This window comes from Colletotrichum graminicola, assembly GCF_000149035.1.
Source record: "Colletotrichum graminicola M1.001 genomic scaffold supercont1.24, whole genome shotgun sequence".
Lineage (NCBI taxonomy): Eukaryota > Fungi > Ascomycota > Sordariomycetes > Glomerellales > Glomerellaceae > Colletotrichum > Colletotrichum graminicola.
Window position 1 is genome coordinate 313,200 of NW_007361028.1, and position 27,375 is coordinate 340,574.

At 57.6% G+C, this 27,375-nt stretch overlaps 8 protein-coding genes and 1 non-coding gene across 9 annotated transcripts; 6 read left to right on the plus strand and 3 right to left on the minus strand.

Moving 5' to 3' along the window:
* Positions 1–1,090: 1,090 nt before the first annotated feature.
* On the plus strand, positions 1,091–2,609 carry GLRG_06435 (fasciclin domain-containing protein; the record flags this gene model as incomplete). The annotated part of the gene is made up of 3 exons (XM_008097120.1): positions 1,091–1,225; positions 1,391–1,435; positions 1,560–2,609. The coding sequence occupies 3 exons, from the start codon at positions 1,091–1,093 to the stop codon at positions 2,607–2,609; spliced, it is 1,230 nt and encodes a 409-aa protein (XP_008095311.1).
* A 2,059-nt stretch (positions 2,610–4,668) lies between these two features.
* GLRG_06436 (peptidase S41 family protein) lies at positions 4,669–7,286 on the plus strand (the record flags this gene model as incomplete). The annotated part of the gene is made up of 4 exons (XM_008097121.1): positions 4,669–4,876; positions 5,022–5,417; positions 5,495–6,198; positions 6,282–7,286. 4 exons carry the CDS (start codon positions 4,669–4,671, stop codon positions 7,284–7,286), a joined length of 2,313 nt encoding a protein of 770 aa, XP_008095312.1.
* Positions 7,287–8,655: 1,369 nt separating this feature from the next.
* Positions 8,656–9,359, minus strand: GLRG_06437 (uncharacterized protein; the record flags this gene model as incomplete). Its single annotated transcript, XM_008097122.1, has 2 exons — positions 8,656–9,012; positions 9,144–9,359. 2 exons carry the CDS (start codon positions 9,357–9,359, stop codon positions 8,656–8,658), a joined length of 573 nt encoding a protein of 190 aa, XP_008095313.1.
* A 2,874-nt stretch (positions 9,360–12,233) lies between these two features.
* Positions 12,234–14,427, plus strand: GLRG_06438 (alpha-L-arabinofuranosidase; the record flags this gene model as incomplete). The annotated part of the gene is made up of 4 exons (XM_008097123.1): positions 12,234–12,359; positions 12,443–12,904; positions 12,962–13,078; positions 13,141–14,427. The coding sequence occupies 4 exons, from the start codon at positions 12,234–12,236 to the stop codon at positions 14,425–14,427; spliced, it is 1,992 nt and encodes a 663-aa protein (XP_008095314.1).
* Positions 14,428–15,747: 1,320 nt separating this feature from the next.
* On the minus strand, positions 15,748–16,835 carry GLRG_06439 (uncharacterized protein; the record flags this gene model as incomplete). Its single annotated transcript, XM_008097124.1, has 2 exons — positions 15,748–16,564; positions 16,636–16,835. 2 exons carry the CDS (start codon positions 16,833–16,835, stop codon positions 15,748–15,750), a joined length of 1,017 nt encoding a protein of 338 aa, XP_008095315.1.
* Positions 16,836–18,079: 1,244 nt separating this feature from the next.
* On the plus strand, positions 18,080–19,200 carry GLRG_06440 (short chain dehydrogenase; the record flags this gene model as incomplete). The annotated part of the gene is made up of 4 exons (XM_008097125.1): positions 18,080–18,279; positions 18,382–18,458; positions 18,541–18,624; positions 18,731–19,200. 4 exons carry the CDS (start codon positions 18,080–18,082, stop codon positions 19,198–19,200), a joined length of 831 nt encoding a protein of 276 aa, XP_008095316.1.
* A 1,136-nt stretch (positions 19,201–20,336) lies between these two features.
* Positions 20,337–20,437, plus strand: GLRG_13166. Its single transcript has one exon. It is a non-coding gene; the product is annotated as a tRNA-Ser (tRNA).
* Positions 20,438–20,907: 470 nt separating this feature from the next.
* On the minus strand, positions 20,908–21,924 carry GLRG_06441 (DnaJ domain-containing protein; the record flags this gene model as incomplete). Its single annotated transcript, XM_008097126.1, has 4 exons — positions 20,908–20,985; positions 21,120–21,681; positions 21,756–21,816; positions 21,894–21,924. 4 exons carry the CDS (start codon positions 21,922–21,924, stop codon positions 20,908–20,910), a joined length of 732 nt encoding a protein of 243 aa, XP_008095317.1.
* A 2,498-nt stretch (positions 21,925–24,422) lies between these two features.
* On the plus strand, positions 24,423–27,067 carry GLRG_06442 (peptidase family M13; the record flags this gene model as incomplete). Its single annotated transcript, XM_008097127.1, has 4 exons — positions 24,423–24,558; positions 24,797–25,242; positions 25,342–25,581; positions 25,697–27,067. 4 exons carry the CDS (start codon positions 24,423–24,425, stop codon positions 27,065–27,067), a joined length of 2,193 nt encoding a protein of 730 aa, XP_008095318.1.
* Between the last annotated feature and the right edge of the window lie 308 nt (positions 27,068–27,375).

Here is a 27,375-nt window from a genome sequence, read left to right on the forward strand (position 1 = left end):
TCACACACTTGACTCGGCCGGCCTCCGTGTCGTCCCGGCGTCGTCTAGACGTGCACGCACGCACGTCCAGACATCCAGATACAGGTTGTGTTCTCTCGGTTAAACGTCCAAAGCAGAGATATCGAACTGCCCATTGATATACATACTACCCCTGCCCTCCATGCCTCGGTTCTTCTCCCCAAAAACGCTAGTTCCTAATGCCTGTGCAATCCTACGAGGGACCATCTCGGCCTTGGCCAGATCATCTATAGGCTTATCTGCCCCCTGCCCGTCTACCCTAGCACAGGCACACACCGCTAAAAGCTGACGAGCTCTGGAAATGGTGCCATAGATTCCCGTTTCCGTCTTCCTTTGGCTGTTTCCTTTCAGCTCACCCCTCACGGCGCTCCCCGACCTTGCTCTTCAACACCGTCCTTCGCCATCTTGCGATAAGATGAATGGCAAAAGGACGTGAACCCCAGATTGGGCCCCGTGGCGAATGTCCAAACTCGTCGACCCAGAGCACCGCGAACTTCCAGGCAAACGCTACGAAATTGGACCCCTCGTATGCAGGCCACCATTCCCACGCTGTGCTGCCTGTCCAGAGAGAGAAGGGGGGGGGGGTTATTGGCGGGTGTGCATGCTTCCCGGATAAAGCTGGCCGCGATCCCCCAGTGTCGCCGGGGTTTTATACCACTCGTCTGGGACCCCTCTCCCACGCAGGCCCGAATTCCAGGCCCGAATCGCCACGACGCCGACATGCATGGAACGGAAGGGTGGAGGGTGGGATCGCGTGGCCTTCTCATAAAGTCGCCCTCGCCCTGGCGTCTGTGCCGCGCGCGCGCGCGAGGACTTGGCCTGGACCGGTTTTGCTTCCCTCTTTTATCCATCGCCAAGTGCTCTCTCCCTCGAACTGCTCGAAGCCAGCTGTTTGCGCGGGGGGCCGTTCTTTGGCCGCTTTTGTTTGCTTTTGATGCCCATTGTATCGCGGGTCGCTTTGATCGCAAGAGCCGCTCTTTAATCTCCATCTGGGAAGCCTGGTTTCTATCTTGGCCCCCTTACCCTCGTGGCGGTGGGCGCAACGTCGCGACAGGTCCAACAAGAAAGAAGGATGAGGCCATCTACGCGCACATTCCTGGCTGCCGCGGCATCGGCAGTGTTGGGCGCGTCTATCGCCGCGGCACAGGGACTCGAGGAGGTCCTCGGCAAGCAGGCGAATCTGACGACGTTCCGTGGTCTAGTCAAGGTACGCGCACGTCCAAGCACGGGGGGAGGGGGGCGTGGGCTATATGTTTGAGAAGTACGCATCGCATGCGCACAGCAGCCGTCGGGTCTCGGTCCCCGTCGTCCTGTGGTCTCGAGACTAACATATCTCATCCACGTTTGGTGCAGCTGACAAGTGAGACTACAGGATCATGCAGATATTTTCTCGAGGCTGCCCAAATCGGGTGTCACGGTAAGTCTACCCCTTTCGCATCCCCCCTTCCTTTCTATTCCACACGGTTTATACCTTCGGTGCTAGCCGGACGGATGAGTGGCGATGCCGGAAACCGCCTCGATTTCACTGACACGAGCGCCAGATCCTCGCCCCGAGCGACTCGGCATACCTGAAGTGGCAGGGCTGGGACGCCGACAAGGACGCCATCCCCTTCGCGCTGCAATATGGCGTCCTCAAAGGCAGGCTCTCCTTTAACGCTCTGGTGCGGGGCGACTCGACCATCGAGTCGACCCTCCTCACGGACGCGCGCTTCTCCAACGTCACGGACGGCCAGCAGGTCCTGGTGACCAAGCAGCCTAACGGCGACGTCGTCGTGACGTCGGGCGTGGCGTCGCGCACCACTGCGCTCGCGGCCGACATCCCCTTTGACGGCGGGCTCATCCAGGTGGTCGACAGCCTGATGGTCACGCCCGCACGCCTCGAGACGACCGCCCGCGACGCCTACCTGGAGTTCACCTCCTTCCTCGGCGCCCTCTACACGGCCGACCTCGTCGCCGAGTTCGCCGAGACGAAGGACGTCACCATCTTCGCCCCGCGGAACGCCGCCTTCCAGCAGGTCGCCGGCGCGCTCTCCGGCATGGGCAGGGACGCGCTCCGCCGCGTGCTGCGGTACCACCTGGTGCCCTCGGTCGTCGCGCAGGCCTCGTCGCTGGCTAACGCGACCGAGCTCGGCACGGCGGTCGACGGGAAGAGCGTCGCCCTGACACTCTCCAACAACGACATCTTTGTCGACTCTGCGCGCGTCATCCAGACCAACATCCTCGTCGCGAACGGCGTGATCCAGATGATCGACGCCGTGCTCAACGTCGACGCCCGGAACGTCGTGCCCGACGTGTCGGCCGTCTCGCAGGAGCCCGTCTTCACGATCACGGGCACGCCGCAGACGGGGACCACAGCCCCGACGCCCTTCGTCTCCGCGCTGCCGTGCACGACGGACTGTCCGGGGAGCGGCGGCGGGAGCGGCGGCGGTGGGGCCGGCAAGACGGCAATTGGTGGGGTCGCCCAGAGTTCTAGCACCGGGGGCGCCGCCGCAGCCCGGTGTACCGGCGGTCTGGTAGGCGCCGCAGCGGGAGTGGGATTGAGTTTGGCCATGGGGGTGGCGGGAATGGACGTCTTGGGTGTCATCGTCTGAGAGGATGCGGGAGGCGCGCACGCGCAAGAGAGAAAGGAGAGAGCGCATGAAGGACAGGGAAGGGCGCGTTGCGGACACGCCAAAGACACGGCAGCAGAGTTCGGCTGAAGAGGGGGCTGGCTCTTCGCCGTCTGCGGACGCGGGAGCGACGGCTCATTGTACTGCTCCCCCATATGCCAGCATGTGGACGGAGAATAGCGGATGTTGAAATACCCGGACACGAGATCGAGTGAGCGGAGAGCCGAGCGGCTACTCTGTTACGGAGCCCTCGTCTGTGTGATGCTATTTTTTCCCTCCCTTCTCTTCTCTTCCAGAAATACCTCTTGTGTATGCTACGTAATGGCTCGCTTTCGTGTCTAGAAGACGAAAAAAGACGGCCCTCGAGTGTTCCCCTTCATAAGCCAAGAGGGCTGGCTGAGTGAGCGGTCACTCACTGACCGGCACGCGTGCCGCCATGCGCCTCCCAACCAGGCCTGTCCTTGCACCCACACCATGAGCTGAGAGTTTTTGCTGTTTTTACTCTTTCTCGAAAGCTTCTCTTGAACATACACCACAAGCAGGGAGGAAAGCCAGGGGGTAACAAGGCGACTTCCGCGGCAGAGGGGCAGAGACGCCCAAAGTGCCCAGAATTGTTGGCCGTGGATGGCACGACGCTGCAACAAGGGGCGTTTCTCGTGGCCGCTTTGATCGGGACCCTCATCTGTGCGCTCTTCCGAGCATGCTTCCTCGCAGAGCCCTCTGTCTGGTTGGCGGGCAGTAAACACTCCCCTCCATTTATTGACTTATACTCGAAGTTTGGCGGTGCAATGGGTGGCTCTTTACATACATAGTCGGCAGCAACGGCTGTTGAATCGAGGGGGGAGCCGAGCCATGGTTGCGAGGTCGGGTATTTCCCCCGCTCCTCAGCTGGTTTGTCATCCCATCGTAGGGCTGCCAAGCAAAGATTCAGCTCCGGACCCGCGAGGCGGCAAGAAGCTTTCATTATGGCGGTGAATGACGACTAATTCCTGCATTTAGCCAGAGGCGAAGCTCTGGCGGGACAAAAGATGGTGGGGAGGGGAGGAGAAAGCCGCGCGATGAGAGAGGCCACAACACAAAAAGCAATGACTGTCGCCGGCTTCTAAGCCGAGATCTTCGAACCCAAGACAGGGGGATAGCTGGTTAGAGCACCACGCTGACGGTAGGTGTGTGTGTGTGCGTGTTGGCTTGGCTGTTAAGGATGACTTCAGACAAACAAGTCCACCTGAATGGGCCGAAAGAAACAGGAGCCCAATCAACCGCCAAGACCACGGTTACTACGTGGTGAGAAGTATCCGTAGTGTACCGGGTTCTTTAAGCTCTTGAATCACTCCTCGATGGCTCCCGTCCGCTAGGCCTATTCAAGACGTGCTAGGCCCGTTCAGAGAGTGTGACGGGCACAGATTTGGCGTCTGTCAAGGGGCTCACCTTGCACGGAGTCAAAGTTTAAATGTAGTAGCGGCGGGTCCAGGAGGCTGATGATTATCTGCGTGCTTGTGAAGGTTGTCGTGTTTCAAACTGGCTTCATGATTTGTGAGCGCACCCCCGTCCCCCGCCCCCGGGGCGTGTCTTGGAGCATCAGACCAGCATTACTATGTAGGAGATGCCGGCCGCCAAGAACGGGGAAGAAACTCGAGGGCGATGCGAGAGTCTTGCATGTTTTGCAATACCCAACATTGGACCGTTCGGTCTCGTCGAAGCAAGAGGACAACCCGGCGAGGACAATGCAGCTCTTAAAACCCCATGCGCTCGTCGATCCCTCCCGCGCTCGCATTGTGGGACCTCTCGAGTGTTCCCCTCAAGGTATCTTCGTGCAAGCCCCGACATCTTTACGTTCCCTTGTTTTCTCTCTTTCTTGAGAGCCTGAGCTGGCCTCACAGATAGCTGGCCTTGTAGATAGCTGCGCCATCTATCCAGTCCGATCCTTTTTTTTTTCTTTTCCTCCTCTCGGAATAGAACCGACGCAGGCGAGGAAGAGGCCGCATATAAGAGCAGAGAGCCCGTGGGAAGAAAGAGTGAGAGGAAAGCTTGCAAGGACAAGATGAGGTTCACATTGTGGCCCTTGGCCGCGGCCGCTGCCGTGTTAGCCGTGCCGGCTCCTCAACAATTCCCGCCGACAAGGACCTCGTCAACTACCGGCACACCAACGGCGTCGACATCGCCCAGCGGAACGGCCCCTGGTGGCTCCAACAATGCCTGCGCCCAGATCCGACCCAAAATGCAAGAGTTCCGTCAGGCTAACCCGAAAGGTATGTGATTAGGAGACGTCATGTTGAACAAGTTTGTCTCGGACAAGGGAAGGGGGGATACTAGCGGAACTATTTCACACTCCCACTCGTGGACGTTCAACGTCATGGACGTGTATTAACCCGGCTCGCTGACTCGTCCAAACAGAACCTCCCCAAGTCCCGGCGCAGTTGGCATTCGACTGTCTCCAGACGGTGCCGAATAAGCCCGGCCCGGCCAAGGATTTGATCAAGAGTCTGAAGGCCTACGTTCAATGGCAGTCGACCCTGTCGTGGCTCAAGTCGCCGCCGGCGTCCTACATGCTGCCGCCCGTCGACATCGAGGGCGGCCTTGATGAAATAGGGAGCAAGGCCGAGGCTGGCCAGTACAAGAGCGAATACGATTTCCAGCTTGCCATCTTCAAGTTGATCGCCTCGGCCCACGATGGCCACTTTGCCTTCCGCGGCGACGTGTTCAAGGGGTTCAGCTTCCGTAACAGGCTCGCCGCCGACATCGTCTCCGTCTCCCGCGACGGTGTCGAGATTCCCAAGCTGTATCATCTCTGTGAGTTCTGACGGGAAACAAATTCCCCTAGTGTGGCCCCCGCCCTTCCGGCCATGTGCTAATCCCTCCGGACGCAGCGCAAATCAACGACACCGCCGCCCCGGCCATCGTCAAGATCAACGGCAGAGATGCCGTCACGGCCATCGGCGACATCAACCTGAAGTTCAGCGGCTTCCAGGACCCCGACTCGCAGTGGAACTCCAACTTCAAGTCCTACGCGTCCAGCCAGGGCTTCCTCGTCGTCGCCGCCTCCCTCGCCTTCCAGGGCAGCAAGGTCACCCTCACCTACGACAACGGCGACGAGCGGTCCGAGGACAGCTTCGCGCTGATCCGGCCGGGGGCCAACTTCACCGGCGTCAACAGCGGCGACGACTACTACAGCCGTTTCTGCGACCCCGACAACGCACCCAAGGCCCCATCGCTGCCGCCCGGCATGATGCCGAACCAGACGAACCCCAGACCGAACAGGCCCGACCTGCCGCCTCCCCCGCCTACCATCGAGGGCTTCCCCTTCCCCATTGTGCGCGACAGCGGCGCCAACACCACGTCCGGCTACTTCCTGAACGGCACCGGCTACGACGACGTCGCCGTGCTCTCGGTCCTGTCCTTTGCGTCTCCCGATCCCAGTGCGATCGACGCCATCGAGTACCTGACCAATTTCCAGAGCACCGTGGCTGAGTTCCTGGCCAAGAGCAAGGAGGCGGGGAAGAAGCGTCTCGTGATTGACGTCGCGGCCAACGGCGGTGGCTTCGTCATCGCCGGCTACGAGCTGTTCGCCCAGGTATGTAATTGTTCCCTTCCAGAGGGGGCATATCCTTTCTTGTTTCTTTCCCCTTTAGCGACCCAGGCTTACCTTTCTTCCAGCTTTTCCCCGAAGTGGATCGCTTCCAGGCGAACAACATGCGCTTGGCGGAGGGCCTCGTCAGTTTGGCCCGCCTCACGGACGGGATCCCTGCCAACTTCACGCCGACGTCGGCCGACGAGCGGGATGCCATTCAGGACCTGATCGGCAGCTCGATCGTCAGCAACCTCATCCCCGGTGGCGTCTTCACCCCGGACGGGAAGGCCTTCACGACGGTTGACCAGATCCTGGCCCCCGTCACCCTCAACGGCGACAGCTTCACCGCCTACCAGCAGGCGCCCCTCAACCAGACGGACCCGACCTTCAACCTCACCGGCGTCGGCAGCCGGTCCAACCCGCCCGGCCGCGTCTTCGACCCCGAGAACGTCGTCATCTTCACGGACGGCACCTGCGGCTCCACCTGCACCATCTTCTCCTACCTCATGATCCTGCAGATGGGCGTCAAGACCACCGTCATTGGCGGCCGCCCCACCACCGGCATCATGCAGTCCGTCGCCGGCGTCGAGGGCGCCCAGGTCTTCTCCTTCAACGACATGACGGCCGACGCCAGGGCCATCCTCGACCTCACCCCCAAGGAACGGCGGGAGGAGCTGATGAGCGGCGAGCTCGGCGAGCTGGCCAAGGGCTACGCCATCAAGCGCGCCACGACCCCCAGGAGCGCCGGCGCCATCAACGCCAAGAACGCATTCTCCATGTCCGACGCCAGGACGCCGCTCCAGTTCCTCTGGGAGCCGGCCAACTGCCGCATCTTCCACACCCGCGAGTCGCTCTTCCAGCCCGAGGTCGCGTGGAAGCGCGTCGTCGACGCGACCTGGCACAACCCCATGCAGTTCTGCGTCGCCGGCAGCCAGACCCCGGTGAAGAAGGACGTCACGATGGACCCGCTGTTCAAGCAGAGCCAGAACAACACCGGCCTGCCCAGCGCCGCCCCCGAGGGCGTGTCCGCCGCCGGCCTGAGACTTGCCGTCCTCCTAACTGTGCTTACGGCTGCAGTGCTGAGCCTGTAGAGCCTTTGAGGATGTGCCTCGCCTGGTTTAAAACAAAGGCGGCTTGAGTGGAAGGGGGAGGAAGCCGGTTCCACAACGAGGATACACGACACAGCTTCGATGGCGGGCGAGATAGCGTCTGATACCATGACTCCAGGGCACTTGCTGCTCATGACATGTAATAAGCAGTGAGCAAACGGCGGGATCTGTTGCCGCGGTTAGGAATAGTATCACTGGATTCAAGTAGTATTGGATGAGGTGATGGATTAGGAGGACGGCTGCATAAAGCGCCCAGCTTCCTCGACATCCCTATCATGCATGGTTTAGATTCATTTGGAGTTAATCTGGTTGGCGGCGCACGGGATTGCCATAGATGACAGCCTTCAACTCAGGAAGGTATGTCAGGCTTACTCCAACATGAATGTTATTATTCCTGCATTTAACCAAAAGTCTCCTTCACATGAGCAACTGGCATGGTTCACATGGCAGTGCTGACCGATATGTGCTTTGGGTCATGATAATCAGAAAGGGCCTTGTCTCTTCTACGACGGTAGCTTTCTAGGCCAAAGCCATGATTCAAGCACGAGTAAGTCATTCAACTGCACATGGCCACAAGGAAGCCTCCAGACCGTAGTCGAACGATGACACACAAAACCGCAAATAACTTTACCTTGAGATTTATTATCATGCCGTCGAGGAAATTGCAGGCTTGGGACTGGCCAAACCATTTCATCTGATAAGACTGTCGCCAAACCAGGCCGTCATCTTTTCTACGTTCCAACCCCGTCAAACCTTTCTCGCTTTTTTTGGGGGGGGGGGGGGGGGGGGGGGGAGGAGGAGACCTGATCGGGGCGTGCCGAGAAACTAGGTGCCGGCTCACCGGAACTTTCCCCGTACTCCAAACCCACAAGTCCGGAAAGCTAATTGCGTTTCATTGTAGTCCAGGGTAGGTACCATAAGCTTCTTTTTAAGGTTGAGACGCAAGGTTTCATGATCTCATTATTCGTTCTTCGCAACGATGTGTTGGTTTTGGTGTCAGAACCAACGTCAGGAGCCGTGCTTTCGAGAGAGTCTATCGGCGTCTGCCGACGCGCCGCAACTCACGGAACTCTCGGCAAGGTTGCGCCCTCGTCCATCTTTCCAGCCGGTCTGGAAAAAACCGAATGATATACACTGTCAGTTGACGAGGCCTTGGAGGCAGTATTCCGGCATCGTTTCTCGCTCTGCGGACCAATCGGCTAAGCATGTGAATCCAACTTTGTATCAATGATCGAGTAAGATATCGTTGTGGAATAAAAGTACACCGAGCACGATCTAATCAACACAGACATGAGCCGGGAACGTGCCGAGTCCCCAACATATACAGCCCGAACGGACCGACCGTAAAAGCCTACGCCTCCACCGAAAGGGCAGCCGTGAAAGCGGCGAGGCCGCAGAGCCACGCGCCGCCATACATCAGATACCGAACCCTGTGCAGGCGGTCCCACTTCTCAATCAACTTGCCAGACTTTCTCCTGTCCTGCTCGGAGAGCGCGACCTTGTCGTCCAGCGTGATCAGAGCCTTGTTGGTCGGCATGATGACCATGGCGGTGTAGGGCATGGCGGCGATGCTGCAGAGCGCGGACATGATGGCGAGCCTCCGGGAAACGGGCGAATCTCCCCAGGCGAAGGCCGCGAGGTGCAACGCCGCCGTCAATCCGGTACCGACGATGACGTATGTCTGATACCCCCCCACCGCCGAGATGGCCTAAAGTCAGTCGATGTTTTCTTCTTTTTTTCTTATCCCTTCTCATTCTCTCGGGGTTGGTTGGGTATGAAGTTGGGTATGAGAGCGCTCTGCGATGAGCGCCCACGTCCGGCGGGGCATGTGAGACTCACCGTAGCCCCGTCAAAGAAGAGCCTCCACACTCTCACTTTCTGCTTCGCGCTCAATGAGCTCGTGCCCAGCTGGTCCCTGACGATGGGCAGAGGCCCGACGAGGCTGAGCCCGACGTTGCCGAAGAACAGGGATGACGTAACGATGAGGCCGGCGCCGAGCGCATATGTGGCCGGCGGTGCCCTGCCGAAAGCGGCGATGTAGGCTGATACGGACATTGTGTCGATCTCTCTCTCTCTCTCTCTCTCTCGAGACCACGCGGTGGCCTTGTTCGAGTTTGCGATATCAGGCGCGCGCTGCTCGCAGTCGTGCGGCGACGTGAGATGGGTGCGTGGTTGCTGGTCAGTGCACAGACGGTGATGATGTGATGAAAGGGAGGCTCTGTGATTGTTGTTGGGTTCGCCCGGAGATGCGATAAGCAGCCTGGGGAGTGGATTACGCTTGTCCGGACGAGGGATGGAGGCTGGCCGTGTGTCTCAGCTCCTCAACACAAAAGCAGAGGCCGGTCACCTGGGCGGATCAGACTCCGGGCTAACTATCTGTGGCTTAATACTCCATGCGCCTCGTTGGCTTAGCCTCTTAGCTCGGACTTGGGTTTTCAGTAACACAACTCACCAGCAACAACAGCTTACAATTTCATCTCACGATACGAAGTATGTATTAATTCAGGAATCAGTGGTTATCTTGGGATGCCGATGCTCGATTCCTGTTCCAGACATGAAGCCAAAACTTATAGCTTATCTCCAGTCCGAAACTTGGGTTCAACCACTCTCTTGGCAGTGTTATGTGTCTCTTTGATGGTATTGCAAAAAGGGAGTCCAACTCTGCAATATATCTCCTAACTTGGATGAGTCGCTTATTGTGTTCACGATGACCGCCGACCGGTCACCGACATGGAATAATCGGGTCCTGTAAGTGCAGCCGAGGCTCTGTTCTCCCCCATTAGCGCGCATACCGTCGCCTGAAAATAAGTCGATTCGGCATTTTAGCAGGTTGAGAAGCCGAGATTATGATCAATTCTGGTTGATTCATTAATAAAACTGAGGTGTCAAAATGCACGGTAAAGGTCTCAGCAAACAGAGAAGAGACTTGTCGAGTTGCATAAGGGAATACGAAAACCAAATACCTCTCAAGTATGTGACCTGAGCTCACATTGCCTTTGGGTTTCTGATGATAAATAAGCTTTCGGCTCTAAAATCATCTTCTGTTTTATTTCGATGTAAGACATTGGAGCGGTTCCCAGAAAATCGCAATCGTAACTAATTATATATAGGCTTGACCTAAAGATGGACAGTGGGTAATAATCACTTCAAAGTTGGATTCAATGTCACCCACCTAATGAACACCACCAAAGTAAGTTTTCCAATGTGAATTCCTCGCCGCCAAGAGGGCAGGGCCTTGGTATCAAGCGGGCCAAATTCTTCCCCCTCACAGTCAGTGCCTATCGTGATCATAGCATGAAAACGAGAAAAGCAGCGAGCATATATGATTAGATTGGTCGAATGTTCGCTCGTAGGCGTGGGGCTCTTGGTGATATTAGCACCGGCCATAGCACGGCAATCCACCCAGACTTGCCGATAAATCAGCTCATGCCGTCAAGTGGCATCTATATCACAATTGGAAAGAGATAGGGAGAGAGAGAGGGCATGTAAGCTATGCCCAGATGACGTCAAAAGGCCAAAAATCGCGAGTTACAAAGAGAATATGGCTGTGAGAGGGGAGGGGTTACGCTTTGCCCTTGCAGCAGCGCGCGAGCAGAAGAACCAGCATCGCACACAAAGTACGGATAGCCGAACCAGAGCCCCAGATACGGTGGCGCGATTGATGGAGACACGAGCGCGTCGTATCGAAAAGGCGGCACAGCCCGGTCCCGAAGTCTGGGTTTTGCTGCTGATGCTGCGGGGGTTGAGTCATGGGAAACATGGGAAACAAAACAAGCCAAGTCTTGGAAGAGCACCAGGCGCGAACCATTGTATCATACCGACTCAGGGCCAAGAGAAGGTAAGCAACCCCAAGGAGCGTGTGTGTGTGTGTGTGTGTATGCTTTCGTCGAGCCATGATGCACGGCACACTTCTCGTCTAGCGTAAGGGGGGAGGGAGAGGGAGAAAGAGAGAGACAGAGAGAAAGACGGAGAGAGCGTGTGTATGGATAAGGATGGGCGGCAAAAAGTGTGCCCTTGACACTCTTCTCGATGCGCTCGAATGGGAGGCCGTCATCAGCCTATTCGGAGTTGGAAAGATGATGTCGGTGGATAACCCCCGGGACGATATTATCCTAGACCAAGCCCGGGGACATTCTCCAAGTTCCCCTCATTCTCAACTTCTCCTCTCCCGGCCCGCCCCCCTCACGGGAACACATCAACCCATCATCTCGAACCCTTGCCAGTCTCCCCCTCCCCCACACATGTCCAGAAAAACACAAGTCGAACCAGTCATGGTTCCCGCGCAGACGACAGACGCTATTCGATATCAACCGGCGGCCGATGTAACGCTGCCCCTTTATTTCAACCATCCAATCCCGACCCCCGTCCGGGACAGAATCCTTGTCTCCCACTCCATGAACACGCAAAAAGCTGTAGAAGTCTTGCGGGGAGAGGGGTGTGCAAGTCGCGCCTCGAGGAGCCTTGGCCTCGGTACTGAAGCCACCGACATACAAACGCTCACAAAGGTTTTGTATTCCGCCGTCTGGGCAAAGATACTCGCGCGAAGTAGCAAGCTTGGATTGCCGGCGGAGGGGGGGGGGTGTCATCGGGTATGGGAAGAAGGTGAGCATCGATGGGTATGCCATCGACTAGTTACCCGCACGAAAAGTCGAGACGGCGATTCTTCCTCCCACCCCTCCCTCACCTTCAGATGACCTAGATCTCTGTCGCATTGTCCAATTGGCATTACTCGATGATGGCACCTCTTCCCCCAACCCATTGAGTCTGTCTGACTGGGATCATCTCGCCATGCAGCTACTGAACTTCAGACGATTATAAAGTCGTTGGCCCCTCCTCGGCGCAGTTGTTGGTTTCCTCTCTCTCCTTCTCGACAGCCCTCGCGTCATTGCAAACCCTCCACCTAGATCTCTCAGGCAACCGGGAAGCAACATGGTGTCACTCAAGTCGGCCTTCCTGGCCGCCACCTACGCGGTTTCGGCTGCTGCCGTCGACATCACCGTCAAGTCTTCCGGCGGCAATGCCACCAGTGGCCACCAATACGGATTTCTCCACGAGGTTCGTCATCTTCGCTGAGCTCGTGTCTGCTCGCATGAGTGGTGGTCCGCTCGCTCTCATCTAATACCCCCTCTTGTTTTCAGGACATCAACAACTCTGGCGACGGCGGCATCTACGCCGAGCTGATCCGTAACAGAGCTTTCCAGTACAGCGACGAGTTCCCCGTCTCCCTCGCCGCCTGGCACCCGGTCAACGGCGCGAAGCTGGCCCTCAAGAACCTCGCTCAGCCCCTTTCCAGCGCCCTTCCCGTGTCCGTCCAGGTCTCCGGCGGCAACAGCTCCGGCGCCATCGGGCTCAAGAACGACGGCTACTGGGGCATGGACGTCAAGGTGCAGAAGTACACCGGTTCCTTCTGGGTCAAGGGCGCCTACGACGGTGTCTTCACCGCCTCGCTGCAGTCCGCCCTGACCGACGACGTCTTCGGCTCCGTCGAGATCCAGTCCAAGGCCAAGGCCGACGAGTGGGTTGAGCACGAGGTCGAGCTCGTCCCGGAGAAGAATGCTCCTAACAGCAACAACACCTTTGCTATCACCTTTGATCCTGCGGTATGGATGCCTCCCCAGCCCTTGTTATGCCGCATGTACTGACTCCTCAACTCTCAGGGCACTGCCAACGGCTCGTTGAATTTCAACCTGATCAGTCTGTTCCCTCCCACCTACAAGGGTCGTAAGAACGGTCTGCGTATCGACATTGCCGAGGCTTTGGCCGGTTTACATCCTGTAAGAACTCCCCCTCCCCCTGGGCCACGTAGACGGACGACTTGTTTCTAACAACAGAACAGAGCTTGCTTCGTTTCCCCGGTGGCAACATGCTGGAGGGGCTGAACAACAAGACCTACTGGGACTGGAAGGACACCCTCGGGCCCCTAAAAGACCGCCCCGGTTTCCAGGGCGTATGGGGTTACCAGCAGACGCATGGCCTGGGTCTCGTCGAGTACCTCGAGTGGGCTCAGGACATGAACCTGGACGTCGTCATCGGCGTCTGGGCCGGCCTCGCCCTCAACGGCGACGTCACCGCCAAGGAGGACCTGCAGCCCTTCATCGACGACGCCCTCGACCAGATCGAGTTCATCCGCGGCCCCGCCGACTCCAAGTGGGGCGCCCGCCGCGCCGAGCTGGGCCACCCGGAGCCCTTCACGCTCGAGTACGTCGAGGTCGGCAACGAGGACTGGCTCGCCGGCTACCCCGGCGGCTGGGAGTCGTACAAGGAGTACCGCTTCCCCATGTTCATGGAGGCCATCCTGGCCAAGTACCCGGACATCACCGTCATCTCCTCGGGCGCCACCTCGGACGCCGACGGCTACGACATCCCCCCGCCGGCCATCGGCGACTACCACCCGTACCGCACCCCCGACGCCCTCGTCGATGAGTTCGACCGCTTCGACAACGACATCGGCCACATCGTCGGCGAGGTCGCCGCCACCCACCCCAACGGCGGCATCGGCTGGGAGGGCAACCTGATGCCCTTCCCCTGGTGGATCGGCACCGTCGGCGAGGCCGTCTCCCTCATCGGCTACGAGCGCAACGCCGACCGCATCCCCGGCACCTTCTACGCCCCCGTCCTCCGCAACATGAACCGCTGGCAGTGGGCCGTCACCATCGTCCAGTTCGCCGCCGACCCGGCCATCACCACCCGCTCCACCAGCTGGTTCGTCTGGGAGCTCTTCGCCGCCCACCCCATGTCCGAGACCCTGCCCACCGTCGGCGAGTTCGGCCCCGCCTACTGGGTCGCCGGCAAGAACGAGGCCAAGGGCAGCCTGATCTGGAAGGGCGCCGTCTACAACACCACCGACAGCGCCGACGTGCCCATCAACGTCCGGTTCGAGGGCGTCGCCGCCGGCACGACGGCCTCGCTGACTGTCCTGACCAACCCCGGCGGCGACCCGTACGCGTACAACGACCCCCTCGCCGGCACTAACGTCGTCGCCAGCAACACCACCACCGTCACGGCCAACGAGGACGGCGTCTTCGCCTTCAGCCTGCCCGAGCTCAGCGTTGCCCTCCTCGACACGGAGGGTTCTGCCGGAGCGAAGCAGGCCGCCCGGGCTGTCAAGAGTTTCCGGGCATAGGAAATGACGGTTCGAGGACTCGACGAGCTGATGACTTGCTCGCAGTGTACATGACTGTCGGTGAAACAATTGACAGGGTAGTAGGAGTAGTGGTAATGTAGTCAAATGTCATGATATCACCATCATCTCCCCACCCTCACTAAGAGGCGGCATGCACATTTCTCATGGTGGTTGTATGCAAAACTAACTCTCGCTTCCTCCACTGCCCGGAGTGTGCACATCATGCAATCAAACAACACCTCCCAGCGCACTTGCCCCGGTGCCTGTGTGCCGTACTCTGACTGGTCTTGAGTATTGTCGTTGATACATTACTGGGATTGTCTCACAACTACAATTGGCTGGGTGGTCCGGGAAAGGCGGGGAATTACCTGGATAATCACTTCATAGGCCTTATCAGGAGGAATACTTTTCAGCTTGAACCAACTATAAGGCTTTCTCTTGCAAGTTCATAGTGCGTTCATGAAACTGATGGCATTGGCAGCCAGTGTTTTACTTGACTCACTATATTGGAGCTAGACCTACATCTCCGTTCCATATACTACTACATAGGTTACTTTTAAGACAGCCATGACTCGAGTGTACTAGGCATCGATTGTCGACTAACGAATCTGCCAGAAAGAGAACCCATCGGAGTCAGTAAGGTGGTCCTGGGTTCGGTTCGCTCCGAGACTGGAGGCACGCCAAAGTTGATCTGCTGGATGAACCGGCGTCGCCCGAGTAGCGCCCGCAATCCTCAAAACCCGAGAACCATTTCCTCGGAATGTTGTGTTGTAACGCTGGTATAAACAAGAAAGAAAACATTCAAACGCAGGTAGGTGTATGTCGGTTCTACAGCATCCCCGTGGCCCAGCACGCTGGACGCATTCTAGATACCCAACGTGAACCGCACGTCTTCTTCCTGTGAATATGCATGGTCTCGTTCCGCCTTGTCCTGCCTTGCCAAACTACCCGGGGGCCCATCAAGTTGTAAGGCCCCGAGGCAGCAGGCTATCTAATTAGCCATGAACACTATGCTGGCATAATAACATAGTAACCCTACATCAGCGACTTACACAGATATGAAAATGCTCGCCACGGAGTATCACCAGAAACAGCGATAGGGACTGACTGCAGGGAAAGCCGCCCGTCTCCCCCAAAGGCCGGACGAATTATTCCATCAGAAGCAAACAGACACCTTTTTTGATTCAATTATACACGGTTTTCCCTCTATACCTTACCCAACACCCACCCCCTTTCCCCCTTTTTCGCCAAAAGGATTATTCTCATGGCATTAGAAGCGGAAAGAAAGAAGTCCCAGAGCTGCCCTTTTCTCAAAACAAATTATTCTCCTCCCGTAAGCCCAGGGTACGTCATGGTGTACGAGGCGACGCCCTTGAGGACGTCCCCGACGCCGGGGACGTTGCCGTCCCCGCCCTGCATGATGGCGGCGTAGTTGTCCATCATAAGCTGGATGCCCGTGTCGAACCCGCGCCCGTCGAACTCGCAGTGGCCGCCGTCGGGCGTGTTGTCCGCCGTCTGGAGCTTGTCGATCTCCGCGGTCGTGAGCCCCTTGTCCTTGACGATCTTCTTGTATGCCTTGATCGCGGCCGGGATCGACATCATCAGGGCCATCTGCTCCTTCTGGGTCGACTGGTAGTGGATGGGCGTGGTCGTGATGGCGTCGGCGGACGCCTCCGACACCTCGACGCGCGGCTCCATGCCGCCGCAGCCGAGGAACACGCCGGCGCCGGCGAAGTTGCCGATGTGGGTGGGGATGAAGTAGCCCGACAGCAGCAGCGAGCCGCCCGAGATGCCGGTGAAGTAGACGTTGGAGGAGTTGAAGGCCAGGTACTTTGGCAGGATCTGCATGACGAGGTCGTTGACGGCCTTGGCGTGGGCGACGCCGTCGACGCGGCCGAGGCCCATGCCGCCGCCCCAGCGGAGGTTCTCGTCCGGCGCTAGGATCGCCACGCCGGCCAGGCCGTTCCTCACGCCCTGGTTGGGCATCTTGAAGAAGGACTCGCCGCCGTCGCCGTGGAGCAGGACGTTGAGCCCCAGCGTCCCCGGGGCGCCGGTCGTCTTGCCGCCGCCCGTGACCTTGCTGGCCGTGGTGAACTCGCCGGCGGGGCCGCTTACGCGGAAGCGTATCTTTAAGCCACTAGATTTTCGTCAGCGTTTCCCGCGAAAACAAGTTTGGCAAGGGCGGGGCGGAGGGCGGGAAAAACTTACTTGACATCCTCAGTGGTGTCCAAGATGACGGAGGAGCCATCGTTGGCCATCGTCACCCCCAGCGGAACCTTGTTGGCAGCCTCGGCCGGAGTCTCGTCTCTTGCGTGCAGAGGAGCCGACTGAGGAAAGCCCTGGACGCCGCCGAGCAAGGAGGCGACCAGCACGGCGCAGGCGGCCTTGAGGTGGATCGAGGACTTCATCTCACACACGGAATGTACGCTCGAAGCTTATGTGCCTTTTTTTTTTTTTTTGCTTGAGAGAAGGAGAGATTGCGAGAGAGGTGTGAAGAAGGGTTGAGTTTGACTGACGTGAAGCTAGTCCGTCTTTATACTCGGTCGTGAGCGACGTCGCGTCCTCGTGGGAAGGGGGAAACAAGAGGCATCGGCGTCCCCCTTCCAAAGCAGCGACGACGGCCTTCTCTCGTGGGCTGTTTGAGAGTCATCTCGAAGCGAAAGGGAAGTGGGTGGGCGGCCTAGTCAGGAAGGTTTTCTCCAAAAGAGTTTCATCTGAACCCTCCGTCCAGAAGGCCTTTGGAGCGGCTATGGCCGTGCCGTTGGGGTTGGACGAGTAAGGCGTGAGGGAAGCGAAGGGGCCGGCAAACGGTCGAGGATGGGAGTCGCGATTCACCCGGCGCGTCCATCTAGAAACATGAAAAAAAACGCTCTCGCGACGCCTCATCCTTGCTGCGAGGGCGGAAATCGTGAGAAACGGCGAATCAGCGCCCCCTCCACCTTTGAAGATGCTGATTCCCTAGTCATTGAGTGCGATCGACACGGCATTTGTTTGGTTTACTAAGCAGAGAAACATCAATCCCGTTCAGCTTGACTCGAAATCATTGCCAAGCTCGCTGGCGTGGTGAGGCAGGACGAGAGGATTACTAATGTTTTGTCATTTCGCTTCTTGTTGGTGAGCCTTGTCGGAACTTGCAGGTCTAGTGAGTTGCCCTCCCCCCCTCCGTTTCTCTGCAAGCCGGGAGCTCACAAGATCAGTTGCGGGTCGGTGGTCTTGAGTTAAGGCTGTAAAGTAGAACTCTGCATCATGAGCGTGAGATTCACCTTTATTGCTTGCTGCACGGTGTTGAGCTCAACTCTGACATAACTCAGAATTCTTCTCGACGCGGGTTTGGATGGAGACATGGCGTAAAGGACTCTTGAGAAACACCCACCGACCGGGATTCCCTCCGGCCGGCGGCCCGCTGCCCGCCCACTGCCGCCCCAATGATGGAATCCAGTCCCAGTGGGCCGCGAAACTTCCCCCTCCCCCGCCTTCGGACGACTTCGCACCGATGCGGAGACCTGTTGGGTCCTAGTTGGTTTCCCTCGATAAAGGGACCTCTGCTTCTCGCCATTATATCTCCGTCACGGGACATGGATTCTGTTTTGGCTTTGCACGTCTTGAGACCCTGCATAGATTCAGCCAGAGTCGGAAAGACACGCCCGGCAACATGTCCATGTCGACGGAAGACTGCCAGAAGCCCCGCGAGGGCTTCCCCCGCCCATTCCCCCATACCCCGTCCAACGTCCTGGAGCAGCTCCGTGTGACCGGCAAGGTCACTGTGGTCACTGGCGCAGCGGACGGCATCGGCTTCGCCGTCTCCGAGGCCATGGCCGAAGCCGGGGGTAACGTTGCTCTGTGGTACAACTCGTAGGCCAGCTCCGCCCCTCTCTCTCCACTCCCTTAATCATGGGACGGCCGAGGTCCCTCCGTCGAATCCGAGTTGCCCCCCCCTGACTAATGCCGGAATAGAAACGACGTCGCGATCCAGAAAGCACGGGATTTGGCGAGCACGCACAACATAAAGACTTTGGCTTACAAGGTCGATGGTAGGTTTCTAGCCAGGGTCCAGGGACCATTTGGGCCCAAGTTGTCTTGTGACGCGACACGATGCTGACCGCGAGGGAGCAGTGTCCGACCCGACGCAGGTGCAGGAGACCATTGCAAAGGTCGTCAGAGACTTTGGAAAGATTGACGTCTTCGTCGCCAATGCTGGTGGGTTCTCTCCCTCTCCCTCTTTCTCTTTCTCTTTCTCTTTCTCTTTCTCTCTACCTCTATGTGTGGTCGGTTAGCTACAAAAAAGTGTAACAAGCAAAAAAAGGCATGGCCATCTCGAAACCCATCCTGGAGCAGACGCTGGACGAGTACCGGAAGCAGATGTCGGTCAACGTGGATGGCATCGTGTACTGCGCAAAGTACGCGGGCGAGGTCTTTGAGCGCCAGGGCTCGGGCAACCTCATCATCACGTCGAGCATGAGCGCCCACATCGTCAACGTGCCGGTGGACCAGCCCGTGTACAACGCGACCAAGGCATTCGTCACGCACTTTGGCAAGTCGCTGGCCCGTGAGTGGCGCGGCTTCGCCCGCGTCAACGTCGTCTCGCCCGGCTTCTTCGACACCAAGATGGGCGCCGGGCCCCAGGCCCTGCAGGAGGCGTACCGCATGGCGGCCCTCGGCAGGCAGGGCCACACCAAGGAGATCAAGGGCCTGTACCTCTACCTGGCCAGCGACGCCTCTACTTACATGACGGGAAGCGATGTCATCATTGACGGCGGATACGTTCTGCCCTAGGCGGGGCAGGAATGAGGGTTATGGGGTCCCCCTCATTACATGTATACCTAGACTCAGTGCAGGGTGTAGATGTGATAGAAGAGCGCCCTTTTTTTCTTTTCTTTTGGGGCGTATGTGGAGACGAAACATTGCCGTTTTTTTTTCTCTTTTTTTTTTTTTTTTTGCCATATTAATAAAGTATAAAGCTGTTTGGGATGAAGGAGCGGCACGCCGTCCGGAGACTACATGTAAGGCGACCATTGTAGGGGGTACCTGACCTGACCTGACCATTGCCTCTGACCTGACCACATCATTGGACCCGCCCGGAATAACATGGTATTCCATAACCCGAATCCTAACCCCAACCCTAACCGAACCCTAGCCGAACCTAACCACTAACCCTACTTCGTCTTAGTGCGTGCACGGTCATCATGTCTGGTCAGGTCAGAGGCATTGATCAGGTCAGGTCAGGTACCCCCCACAATGGTCGCCTTGACTACAGACTCCGCCGGGCGCCTCCCATGCTGCATGGGGAGAAGGAGTATCGAGTCAAGGCAGAGAGAGACTTGGGTTCGGTCATGTGCCAAGGTTCTGCTTCCAGGATTCGACACGGCGCTGCAACACAGCCAAGCAGCGGTGCTAATTTCTTCATTAACTAGGCAAACTCGGCCTCCGAGTCCGTGGTGTACAGTACTTTGCAGTAGCTTCAAAGGTCGTTACCACGTTCTCGTTTTCGATCCATCATCCGGTACGTGCAGCCTGTTCCTCATTTTATGCATGCGGGAATTTACATGCTTTCCCCGATTGGCGGAAGCGACGGACCTGAGAATTAAAACTGTGCAACGTATACTTGCCCAGCGCGGGCAGTGACTGAGCAGAGTGACTGAGCAGAAAGGCTGCATGCAAGCCGCTCCTGGCACCAGCCGGCTTCGACGCAGGAACTAAGTAATGTAAGTTACGGGTTTTTATGTCTCGTGCTGTTAGCCCATCATTCATGAACATACGACGAGTCCCCGACGGGCTTCTCAACTTGTTCGTTCACGCGGGAAGGTCTGCGGTATGACCTGACTAGGTAAGATGCGGCGGAGTGATGATGACACGGGGAGGCGGGGAATATGGAGCTTTCCCCGCCCTCACATCTCAACAAATAATCACTAGTCAAGGTGCCAGAGTGGTTAATGGGCTGCCCTGCTATCAAACCTTGATTCCAGATTAGGCAGTGGCTTCGGTCGCGCAGGTTCGAATCCTGTCCTTGACGCGCACGAATCTTTTTCATTTTTGGCCGTGTCAATCAGTATTCTTCTTCGTGTCCTTTTCGATATTTGCTGTTGGTACGTTTTGCATTCATGACCCGTCGTACGGTTGGTTGGTTAGGTGGTACCTTTACCTTACCTAAGCCGGTCGGTCGGCCCTGCCGGATTCGATTCCGGTAGGAACTGATTCGAGTCAACAAGACTCGAATCAGTTCCCAACTCTGTCTAGGAGGGTGCTTAGAGGTACAGTCAGCTGCTGTCTTCTTACATGGGGTCGTTGCGCGGCCTTTCAAACGATTCACATCCGAGGACGGGTTGAGTAAGCTATCTAGTTTATTTCTACCAGAGTACTGACGTGTCTGTGTATCCGTTCGATTACTTTGAGCTACTACCTACGCGTCCCATTCCGTCCCAAACTCCGAGCTGCCCAAGTGGTATGTATAATAACCCCGAAACCAACCCCAACGAATGCCCTTTAGACTCCCACCGTATGGCTGAAGATCTTGGCAGCCAGCTGGGTTAGCAACCTTGCGCGATCCGGCTGAGGAAGCTCCTGCAAGACTGTTTGTTAGCAAACGATACATGCTCTCACATCGCCAACAAAACATCATAGATATGAATGAGTGAGTAAGGTTGACTGACATCTATCCGTAGAGATAGATGCATGTCCACAAGACTGGCACTGACCTGGAAAACGGCGTAGACGCTCTTGCCCCGCGCGTCTCGGACGGCGCCGAGCCTGTTGCCGGCGACGGCCCCCGCGACCGCTCCGGGCATGTTACCGACAATGAATCCTAGCGCGCCGCCACTCAGCCCGCCGATGGTGCCCCAGAAGGAGCCCGTCGGCCGGTTCGTGCCCTCCTCGGCCATGCCCTCCTCGCGCAGCATCTCCTCGAACACGTCGCCGAATTGCTGGTTGCCTGTCCTCTCACGCTCCTCCTCGCTCTGCTTGCCGCCCGTGAAGAAGTTCCACGCCCATGAATAGGCGCTCTGCGACTTCCCGCCGCCGCCGCCGCTGCCGGTCTGCTGGGGCGGCACCTCCTCAGCAGGGTCGTCGTCGTCGGAGAAGTCGCCGTACGTCGCGCCGGCGGACGCGCCAAAGAGTTTGCGCTGGGCGTCGTACTCGCGCCGTCTTTGCGTGTCCGAGAGCGTGTAGTAGGCATCGTTGACGAGCTGGAACTTGCGGGTGCGGGTCGCGCGTTCGGGCGAGTCGGCGGGGACCCTGTCCGGGTGTGTCTTCAGGGCTGCCCTATACGAAAAAAAGGGCATTAGCGCTGTATAGGTACTCTCAAATTTGGAAACAAGCTTCGCTCGGGCACCTACTTCTTGTATGCATCACGGACTTGCTGCGTTGTGGCCGTCTCGGCGATCTCGAGGATCTTGTCTGTGACGGCATGTTAGTCGCATCTCGCGGGGGCTATGACGGCGGGGTGTGGTAGCTGCTGGGTGGGGACAACATACAATAGTCGGGAGGGGCACCAGCGTTCGCCATCTTGAAGTCTGTTAGGGTGACGGATGTTAGGTTCGAGGGTTTTACAAGATGGCAAAATGGTGACCACAGAAGACGTAAAGCAAGGGAAGAAGGAGGGACAGAGCCTGCCGGTGATCAGGTCCCAGATTTGCGCTTGAGATGGATGTCGTGGTGTCGCCTCCCGCCGCCAAACATTAGCTAGTGTAGGCATCCGTACACTGGTTAGGCGTCAACGTCATTGTGGCGCATGAAACCGAAATGCGAACGTGGCTTGATCTTAATCGAGGGCGGTGCGGGGCTTACCTTGCGGCTGCTGTCTCCGGCATTTAACCGAGTTTGCATGATCCGTGCGTGCACCCGCTGCTTATGTCATCGAGAAAATCAGCACGTGATCATCTTTGGTTTCTTTGCCGTCTCCTTCTATCTCTCTCTCTCTGTCTCCCCCTCTCAGTTCTCCCTCCCATAGACGACGCCGGTATCCGTATCCTGGACCGCTCCGTGGCCGTTGAGTGATGACGGTAAGGTCCATGTATGGCATTGATCACTTTCGAAGCCTTCAGATGGGCCAGTTTTCGCGAGGTCTTCTCTCGAAGGGCATTGTCTCTCGCGGACCGTTCACCTCTCGTCAAACAGGCGAAACGAACTGCGACAGACATGGCCGGGAATTTTTAAGGTTATCTATCCCCCCCCCTCCCCCCGGAGCAGCGAAATTCGCATGATACCTTCCCTCTGCTATTGTTTTGAACAGACTGGACTCATACCGTCGCTCAACCGGCGCCAAGACAACGCGACATTGACCAAGTGGATGCGACAGACAGCCGACTTGGCCCTACGCTGACGGGTCGGCCAAGGCTCCTATACACCAGTTTCAGGGTCCCTACGACGCACAGCGGCGGCATGTCCTGGCCTTGGAGATTAGGTTCCACGCCTGAAAGCTGTTATGGAGGAGCGATCCGCGCTACCGGGGGGGGAACAGGGTGCATGGGAAACTCTAATTGCTAGGCTTTTCAACCGGTGAGCCACACTCGAAATAGGTGACTAACAAGACTCATCTCCTGAGACGGAAAGTCGGAGTTGGAATGCGGTGCAGCTGGCCGCGGCAGGCAGCCCTCGAGGGTTGATTGACTAGTCTAACGCTGCGCCCCATCCTTCAGCCAACATGTCTTGGATATCAAGTTCCAAGGCCAGAACTTGCTGGTCACTAGGTCAACACGTGTCTGACGTGTGTGTATGTGTCTGAATGGTACATACAGATACATCATCGCGACCGAGCCATGGTGATTTTCATACGTGGACATTCATTCACAAGAACCAAATGTCTTCTAAGCTGAACCCCAGCCTCAATACTCTGCCCCACCTGCTTATGCCTCCCTCCTGTGGGCTGGATATATTCGAAAACCGTCTCGGAGAATAACATGGCGTCCTGGCAGCTGAGAATTCGGGTCTGAACTCTTGATTCTTGCTCAGCTATGCGGCTCACTGTTCCTTCCCTGCAAGTGCTCACTAACCTCTGCCGGCCGCACCCACATCCCCGATCGACTTTGTCACCACACAAGGCTTTTGTGTGCCAAAGCTGGCTTAGCATTGGCCAAGGCCCAACGAATGGACATCCCACCCGAGGGGGAGGACTGGGCACTCTTCACCTCTCAGCCTGGACGGCAAAGCATGACAATACCCAGAGACCGGACCAACGTCTCGTTGCTTTTCCCCGTTTGCATAACATCAATCACCGCGGACCCGGACAGGCTCGTCTTGGTCATCTTGGCGTCCTGCTTGTGTTGTTGAATATATACAGCTAAAGGGGCCTATGGCGTCGTATGGTATTTTTGGAGTTTCTGCCAGCACTTTCGCTTGGGTCTACCGATTCACTAGCAAACAGCACCTTCATCACACGACTTCAATAAGGATCGATGTGACGTAAGGTTAATTGGGAGAGGAGAGATCAGAGAACGGCGTCATCCTTATGCATACCTGGCTGCGGCGATAAAGATTGCTGGAGAGTGAAGCCATCTCTGGTACCGTCTGCGACTCAAGGCGCAAGGGTTTGATAACCTTAGAGGCCGAGTTCAATATGGCTGACACTTCAGTCACCCCGCTATCATGAAGGTTATAACGGTAGATTCAACAGCGCCATACGTCAAGCCACAGCCCAAGTCGCCAACGTTCTGGCGCCTCCAGGTCGTCTACGCCATACTTAAAATGGTTAGATTGTTGAGGTAGGTAGGTAGTTGTAGTTGGGAGTATTGAGAAGAGGAAGCTACGTATGGTGGCCTCCGTGCCTGCCGTAGTCTCGCATATCAGGTGTTTACGCATTGTGATATTTATATACCAGGTGAACTGTACTTGACTGCTTACCTATGGGGGGGTGGTCTGGATCATCTATACTCATCAAATGTATATATAAAGAGCAACCCAAACCCTGACGAACGATAACAGGCGCCGACTTCTCTCTCGGTCTCTCGCTCTCTCTCTTCTATCTCTCTTCTATCTCTCTTCTCGACTTCCTCCATCTTAACACAATGGCCCCCGCGGGCCCCAACGTCGACGCCGGCAGCATCTGCACCACGCCGGCATGTATCGAGATCGCATCCGATATTCTTCTTAGTCTTGCGCCCAACTACACAAATATCGATCCGTGCACAGACTTTGACCAGCGTACGTCGAACGGACTCAAGCACCACCACCCCCCCCTTCATGCTCCCCCCAACCCGTCGCCCGCCCGCATGACATCCGTCTCTACATTTGTCCCCTCCCCATATCCCCCCGCGTCCAAGCTTCCGATGCCTGTGTCGCAATTCTTTTCCATGTTTTCCAATTCCGCAATCCACCGAAAACGGGGGTGAAAAGTCAAAATGCCATGAATCTCCGTCCACTGACAACCCTTTTTTGGCAGTGGCATGCGCAGGCTGGAACTCGAAGCACGCCCCGGGTGCTGGCCAGAACAAGGCCTCCACACTGGGCGAGGTCAGCAAGACCGTCTCGGTCATACTCAAGGACATCCTGGAGAGTCCGTACCCCACCGGACCCGACGCCGGCTTTCTGACGGCCTCCCTGTCCAAGGAGCAGGTCAGCCTCGACCAAGACAATTTCAACCTCATCGTCACCACGTACAATGCCTGCCTGAACAACACCGTCGTCGAGGCGGCCGGCCTGCGCCCGCTGATGAGCCTCATCGACCGCGTCGCTGCGGCGTTCCCAGTCGCCAACACGACGGAGGACAGGGGACGCAAGGTGTCAAAGGGTGATGCCGAGAACATGGGGAATACCCTGCTGCTCTTTAGTCAGCATGGCCTCTCGACTTTCGAGAGCATCGATGTCACCTTTGAAGACCTGAATCCGGTGAGTTCTTCCTCGTTTGCCGCCGGCCCTTATAAATATCTCGTCAACGTGGCCCCCCACCTCCACCCCTTCCGAGCACCGAGTCTGACGGGATAATAGAACAAAACGATCCTCTCGGTCCTCCCCGGCGGCAGTCCGTTGATCTCCAGGTCGCAATCGCGCAACGATGACACGGTCAAAGAGTACGTGCGTGTTGTGGCGGGGGTCCTCCGAGAGGTGCATCCCAACAAGCCCACTCTCAGTGACGCTCAGAGACTTGCAGTCGATGTTATCAAGTTTGAGAGGGAAGCGTCCGCCTTGAAGTCCACAGACGACAGTCGCGAAGGCGACGATGACTACGTGAGTCTTGCTGCCCCCATTTCATGATTTGCCCTCTTTCCCGACCAAAACACAGCCCACCAGCACCGTCCCTAAGCTCGTTTCTCAAAACTAACGGGTTGTGTTTTCTCTCAAGTCGCCCAGCAAGAGGTTCAAGTTGGAGCAGGTCACTAGCGTGGCGCCCGAGCTCAACCACGACTTTGTCCTCAAGAACCTGATGCCCGCCGACTACGACCCTGAGGCGCTGTACTTCTCGCCCGCGTACTTTGGAAACCTCTCGCAGCTCCTCGCCAACACCACCGTGGAGACGGTCCAGGGCTTCTTCATGTGGAAGGCTGCCGCCGCCTTTTCCCCATACGTCGAGTCCCCGCCCACGAGGCGGCTGAGCGACTTCAAGTCCATGCTCCGCGCCGCGGACCCGGCGCGGGTCGGCAGGCCGGCGAGGTGGGAGGAGTGCGTCCACCACGTCGACGAGGGCGTCCCCTGGAGCAGCGTGCCCAAGGGCCTGGGCTGGATCCTCAGCCGGTTCTACCTCGACAGGGCGTACTCGAAGGAGGCCCGCGAGCTCGCCACGAACATGATGGGCACCATCCAGCAGGCCTTCATCTCCCGCATCGGCGAGAAGGACTGGCTCTCGTCCGATGTCAAGAAGGCGGCCGAGGAGAAGGTCAAGGCCATCACGAGGAAGATCGGGTACCCGGAGCTGTCGCCCGACACGGCCAACCCCCGCAGCCTCGCCGACTACTTCTCCGGCCTCAAAATCGGCGACGGCTACTTCGACAACGCCGTCGCCTTCGCCACCTTCGCCAGCAAGCAGGTGTTTGCGCAGCTCGGCAAGCCCAGCGACAGGGGGCTGTGGCTCCAGACGCCGTCCACGACCAACGCGTACTACTACGCCACCTACAACGACATTGTCATCAGCGCCGGCATCCAGCAGCAGCCTGTCTACAGCGTCGAGTACCCCTCGTACGTCAACTACGGCAGCCTCGGCTCCATCCTCGGGCACGAGCTCACGCACGGCTTCGACAATAACGGCCACAACTACGCCGCCAACGGCTCCCTCGCCAACTGGTGGGACGACAAGAGCCTCGAGGCCTTCAACAACCGCACAAAGTGCTTCGTCGACCAGTACCAGAACTTCTCCGTCACGGCGCCCAATGGCACGCAGGTGCCCGTCCGCGGCAACTTCACCCTCGGCGAGAACATTGCCGACGCCGGCGGCGTCTCGACGAGCTACACGGCGTGGAAGAAGCTGCAGGGCACCATGGACGCCAAGGACGGGGACCTGCCGGGCCTGCAGAGGTTCTCGCACGACCAGCTCTTCTTCCTCAGGTGGGCCCAGACCTGGTGCAGCAAGTCGTCCTCCAAGGAATACGACGTCTACCTCCTCGGCACCGACGTCCACTCCCCCGGCTTCGCCCGCATCAAGGGGCCGCTGGACAACTCGAAGGACTTCCGCAGCGCCTTCAACTGCCCCCAGAAGCAGCCGACGTGCGAGCTCTGGTAGACCCGCGCGCGCCGGGTTGACGGGAGAGTGGAGGCGGGAGGGGGGTTCTGGACGTTATGCCGGCTGCTACGCGGCGGCTGTATGACCGGCGTCCTGGAGTCGAGTGTCAAAGACACTTGGGGGGGGTTCGCTTCCTGCTTCGATCTCCCACGTTTTTTGCTTTTTTCTTTTTCGGTATTTTTACAGGGTAGAATAATAATGCATCATTGTTTAATCGTGCGCCGGGTCAGCCTCCGAAGTCAGTTCCACTCTTCTCATTGCAGTTACAGTCTGCCCCGATCGAGAATCAGTTGCGACGGCCCAGGCTC